At 35.9% G+C, this 5,926-nt stretch overlaps 1 protein-coding gene across 1 annotated transcript in view; it reads right to left on the bottom strand.

The window, feature by feature from the left end:
* Window positions 1-30: 30 nt before the first annotated feature.
* SMC3 (structural maintenance of chromosomes 3) overlaps window positions 31-5,926 on the bottom strand; it is a gene marked incomplete at its 5' end in the record, with an annotated part of 15,611 nt that continues 9,715 nt past the window's right edge. The window contains 9 exons of the mRNA XM_010164075.1: window positions 31-155; window positions 716-893; window positions 1,060-1,251; window positions 1,945-2,157; window positions 2,279-2,526; window positions 3,175-3,283; window positions 3,666-3,773; window positions 4,448-4,606; window positions 4,836-4,990. Of these exons, the coding sequence (XP_010162377.1) occupies window positions 31-155; window positions 716-893; window positions 1,060-1,251; window positions 1,945-2,157; window positions 2,279-2,526; window positions 3,175-3,283; window positions 3,666-3,773; window positions 4,448-4,606; window positions 4,836-4,990 (1,487 nt within the window). The remainder of the gene's footprint in view (window positions 156-715; window positions 894-1,059; window positions 1,252-1,944; window positions 2,158-2,278; window positions 2,527-3,174; window positions 3,284-3,665; window positions 3,774-4,447; window positions 4,607-4,835; window positions 4,991-5,926) is intronic.

Raw genomic sequence — 5,926 nt, forward strand, 5'->3', positions numbered from 1 at the left:
CTTCCAACCCAAACCATTCTATGATTATAACTAGAACATATTGTTTACCTTGTTTCTGAATTTTACACCATAGAACTTGTCAGCTGACTCAAGCAGTTCAGGCCTAAAAGTTGTTGTAATAAACTGGGCATGTTCAGCAAGTTCCATAATCATATCTAAAAAAGAACAAAAAACTTCTTTATTAATGTAATCTTTTCAATGAAGTGGGACAGGTCTTAATATGAAACGGGAAAAGTTTGCTATTCCTTATTCAAAATGAGGTATTGGTTAACAAAATTGAAAAACCCCAGAAATCAAGAAAGGACTCAAACCAGGGTTTTAAGTATTATCATTAATTCCAGTATCAACTCTGACAAATCCATCCACTCAGCAAAATCAGCAGAGTATTAAACTTACAGAAAATCCAGAGTAAACACTTTTTCAACAATGCTATGAGCTAACAGTTCCTTTTAAAAATCAAACTACACTTCAAAACATGATTATTTCCACCACACTGAAGTGTAGCAAGGAGACCCTTTAGACACAGCAGACAATACAGAGCTTCTACCTAAAACCAAGTTCATGAAAGCTTCAGAAGGCACAAAGTTAAATTCTAACACACATGTTGGGACATCCAAAACTGTGCCTTTATGATCAAAGGCTTTTAAGCATCAGGTATGAGAGGACAGACTATCACCTTCAACCATAACGAAGATGAATAAAGGTAGACAGTTACCTGAAACAGCTTTTCTGTGCTGAGCATCCAAGGCTTGGTCGATTTCATCAAACAAGTAAAATGGAGCTGGATCACATTTCTGGATAGCAAATATCAGGGCTAGGGCCACTAAGGATTTCTGTCCCCCTGAAAGTTGCTGCATTTCTCTCATTTCACCCTGCTTCCCTGTAAACGATACCTAAGAAAACAATGCAAAAGCAAGATGACTTCAAAATATTAAACCACAACATCACTTGCTATTACAGTAAATAAACAAGACCAATAAACATTGCCTTTTAAATATATAGTTAAAAGGCAATTTAAATGAATATTCAGAACACTGAAACACAAATATTTTTCTTTACCCTTATGCCAACTCCAGTGAACTGGTCTACAGATGGAACACTGCTCTGAGATCCAGATCCCCTTTCACTCTCAGTGCTGCCTTCACCTTCATCCTGGGACTGACTGCCCTCCACATCTCCTTTCTTCATCACTAATGTGGCCTTGCCACCAGGGACTAACTTCTGGAATACTTCACTGAAATTTTTTGACACCTGAAAAAGAAACAGTCAATACACCAGTTCATTTTAACATAGTGAAATCAAACGCAAACAGCTGTTTCTACATTATCACACAAAACAGCTGCTTCAAAGCAGAGATCCACACTCTTCTTAAGCAGAAGTGAGAAACATACTATACAGAGCTTGGTTTAAAAACACCTAAACTAACTGTTCTTGTAGCATGAGAATTTTCAGAATTTTTTTAAAGAAAATGGTAGAATTAAAACATAAAACAGCAGAAAATATAAGTATTACTTATTACAGTAAACTTCAGACAAGATCTCAGTTAAGCAAATGACCTTTCAAGAGAAAACTTCACACACTGCATAGCTAAGATCCTCTGTTAACATTAGGAATTACTTTCGCCAAATCTGGAAAATGAATTTGGTGTGGTTTTTTTTACCAGACATTCCTCAGAAAAGGTGGTAGGTAGTACAATGAGATTGATCAGGGAGGAAGTATTTAAGAAGTTTAAAGCAAAGCGAGGGTTGGAGTACAAAGATAAGCACCTATTTAAAATGCTAGCCTTTATACAGTATCTAAAAACCCCACAAACATCAAGTCACATGATGCTGCATTCTATTATCACAGACATACTTCATCTCTGCTTCTTGCCATACAGCTGCCACATAATAGCACAATTTGATTTCAGCACCAGTGTCTTTGCAATTGTAGCCATTTTGTTACCTGTTTGAAGGTCAGCTGAATAGCCTCATATTTCCTGAGCTCAAGGACATTCATCAGCTCCATGATGGATTTGTAGCCTCTGTCCAGTTCCTCTTGTCTTTTTATCAACTTTTCCTTCTGCTCTGAGAAATTCACAAACTGATCTAAAGCTTTTTTATTAACATGACTGTATTTCTTCAGTTCCGTATTGCACTGCTCCAGTTTGCGGAATAACTGCAAATGGAAAATATTAACGGCTTAAAGTGACTTGCAATTCTAGTCACATTGGACACTCAAGATGTAGGTGACACTAATCTTTCAGGTCATGACACATGAAACTAAGCACACTTATTACCTGCTTTAAACTTAAAGTCTGATACTTTTCAAAAGCCTCCTGTGGAAGTGAACCCAGCTCTCGGATTTTCTTCATGCATTCCTCTTTCTTCTTGAGGAGCATGCCTTGCCTGTTAGTCATTTTTTCAAGTTCTTTTGTATCGTGGTTAATAGCATCCATATGCTCCTTCTCCATGTTCTTCCATCGTTCCATGCTCTTCTGAAGCTCTTTAATTCCTGCTTCTGTTTTGTCAATAGAATTATCCAGATCTGAAATATTGGGTGAGAGCACAAAACCCAAAGTGGTAAGTCTTACATGCCTGCATAAAATCAGCAATTATCCAGTCAAGCATTTATGAAACAAAAATATTATCTAAAGAAAAAGATCTAGTAAGGAGTACAAAGCTAATTTTACAACAAAAAGCTGAAAATCCTTCTCTTTTGTTCCCCATGAGTACATGGCTTAAAAAAACCTAACATACTAAGGTCATATTGTTAACATCTAGAAAGTGAAGCAAAAAAAGTTTGAGCCATACAGATGCTACTTCCTATTTGACAGCAACTTAGAGAGGTTGGACAAAATTCAAGAACAACTATACAAGATCATGTTTGTATGAAAGTTGCTTTAGAAGGATTATGACCTGAAGCCAGAAATCTGTTATCACTGACATACTCACTGGTATTACAGGGTGCACTTGTGGACAATCTTCTATGCACAACATCTTGTTTCACTTACTTTTTGGAGCAAGTTCCAAAAATCTGTTACACACTACGTAGCTACTACAGCATATTGGAAATTAATGATTACTTCTCACATCTTCTATTTCTAAACCAAAATACGGTATGTGTGAACTTTCAAAACACCACTGGAGAAGTGTATATATATATATATATATATATGTATATAAAGGTACCAACCATCTGACCGTGCCAGTGTGTCCTTCACTCGTTTGTTGATAGCCTCAAGTTCCGATGTTGTGGCAGTAAGAACTGTGCCACCTTCTGTTTCTCGAAGCTCATTCAGTTCCTACGGGACAAAGTAAATACCACCAAGTTTCAGCACGAAGGGAAACAACAGTATAAGCCAACCAAACAAGTTATCTTCTGCTACTCTACATGTAACTACTAAATGTTTTAGAGAATAGCTAGATTTTCAAACAAATCTGTCAGTATCATGGTCCTACTTACAGACAGGCTGTGTATTCAGAGTAAGATTTCTGTCAAAAATTCACATGCCTAAAATACTATGATGAATTAACTCACCTTGTGTATATGGGAGCAAAACCCATCAGAGATAATACAGGGTAATGAATGAGTATTGCTCAAATGATTAACACATGAAAGCCCTGGAAACAAACCAAATAAACAAAAAACAGATTGCAAAAGTACATTAAAGATAAAATCCTTACCTGTTCCACTTGGTCTAAGCGTTTTCTCAGATTCTCATTGAGGTATGTTTCAACTCTTGTAATAATGCCTTCTAGTTTAATCCTCTCATTCAAAAGCTGTCTGTTTTCCTGAAAAAGAAAAAAAATCATATTAATCGTCTTAACTGACTCCTAAACAACTATTTTTTCCTTGTTAAAGAAATAAGACAAACAAAACCCCACCCTTTACACAATTCTGTGTATTAAAATATTGCACAATTCTTTGGACTGTTGCTCTAATTTTAACAGGTAGAAAGAACCTGTAAGTATTTTTGTGCCTGTCTAGTGTAAAAGCCAAACTGTATTAGCATCTTAAACCCAGAAGAGCTTTAAGAGAGTGTACTCTAGTAGTATTTTTTCAACAACATGGGTGTCAGACAAAACCTTAGTTTTTGTCTCATTCACCATGCACCTATAGGCTTTGTTTTATCTTCCCACACTGTGCATCATTCCTTTCAGATGATACCTATTTGTATTTATTGTTGTAAAGTTCAAGAGCAAGAGCAAGGAAACTGTGATGATTCCAATACAAGGAGCCATAAACCTCACACAATACAGCTAGTAAAATTCACCCAGCATTTGAGAAAAACACAGGTAGAAATACTTTGCAGGTGAGAAAACTGCAAATATGCCTACCTACTACTGATGAAAAACTACTTTAATTACACTATATTCACAAGTGGCTTCTCATACAAAAGGACAAAAGTAAGTTTACTAGGAAGAAAGGTACCACATTTAATGGCAAGACATTTTCACTTCCTTACTTGCTGTAGTTGTCGAATTTCATCATTAAGAGCATCCACACGTTTCTGATCGTCAAGACTGAGCTGAGACAACAAATCAGTCCCCAGTTCTGCTTTTAATGATTCTCTGGTTGACTCCATAGCATGTAAACTTGCCTCCAAGCTCTGCAAACTGCGTTGCTATGGAACAGATATTAGACAGAATCATTCCTCAAAGCAATCTGTAGATTTATATGAATTTCACCTTTCTGTTTACATAAACACATTTTTGCGACACATCTCTATAGTCATCTCTTCACCTCATCATATTTTATACTGTGATGTTAACTAGAAAGGAATGCGAATTTAACAGTTATGTTAATGAAATAATATAAAACCAGTAACAGCTTTCAATATCCCCATACTATACCTTAGGCATAAATGTCTTTTCAGACTGCTGCCTTTTCTCCTTCAGCATTTTCATCTCTGACAAAATACTGTCTCGAGAGGCTTTGAACTTTCTCTGCTGTGTCTCAATTTGCTGCATCTGGTTCATTAGCTGGTCAATCTCATTATTAATCCATACTGTGGGCTAAGGAAAATGCTGGTTTTTTTGAAAGACATTTTATACCTACTAGTACCTTCAATTTTTATTTGGTTTGACATATTCAGCTGCCATCAAAATTTTAAAAAAAAATTTAAAAATCCACCAAACAAAAATATTCAGTTGTACAGGAGAAATCAAGAACCATCAACAAAAGCAACTTGAGTACCCTTATCAATACCAAGAACAAATAAGGAAAGCTTCATTTAGCAGTTAATTTTACAACATGGAACTCAAAAAACCACAGGGATATATTTCAACTTGTATGGAAAACTCAGATCTTACAAAATACAGGAGACCAGATGCCTACACACAAAAATAAATATTGAAACAATACAATTATCCCTTACCCAATTCTGAGGCAAAAAGTGTAATTTGTTCGTGTTAATTTTGATATACTGGCTCAAGTCATGGCACAGAGTTTGCAGAAGATCATGTTCTAATTGACGTTGAATTGCTAACATCACGTCACTCCTACTACAACGTGTATTTTAACACAACATCAACTGAAATGCCCTAAAAATTACATAATTCCCCTAAGCAGAGGTTACAGTAAAAAACTTCACTACATACTTAAAACATTTTGGGAAAACTGAATGAGCTACACAACAGGAAATAAGTATGAATGGCTATTTTACTTTTAAAACAACTGAGGTCTGTTTGTGTTATGTTCTACAAGTTCCTGTCAGACAGCAGTAACACTCTTACTACATCACTCATCTACCACAGCTGAAAGGTATGCCAGAAAGCACCCTACCTACATCCCATATAGATCCTTCATCAAAAAGAAAACACAGACCTAAAGATTTTTACTTAAATGTCAAAAAGAAAGATTTCTCAGTTCCAAAAGAGCAGTCCTGGTTAAAAGTTAAACTGAAACCAAAGGGTCTAACAGGTAATTCCTACAAGCAGCAGGA

Source organism: Antrostomus carolinensis, unplaced genomic scaffold, assembly GCF_000700745.2.
Source record: "Antrostomus carolinensis isolate BGI_N321 unplaced genomic scaffold, ASM70074v2 scaffold19523, whole genome shotgun sequence".
Taxonomy (NCBI): Eukaryota; Metazoa; Chordata; class Aves; order Caprimulgiformes; family Caprimulgidae; genus Antrostomus; species Antrostomus carolinensis.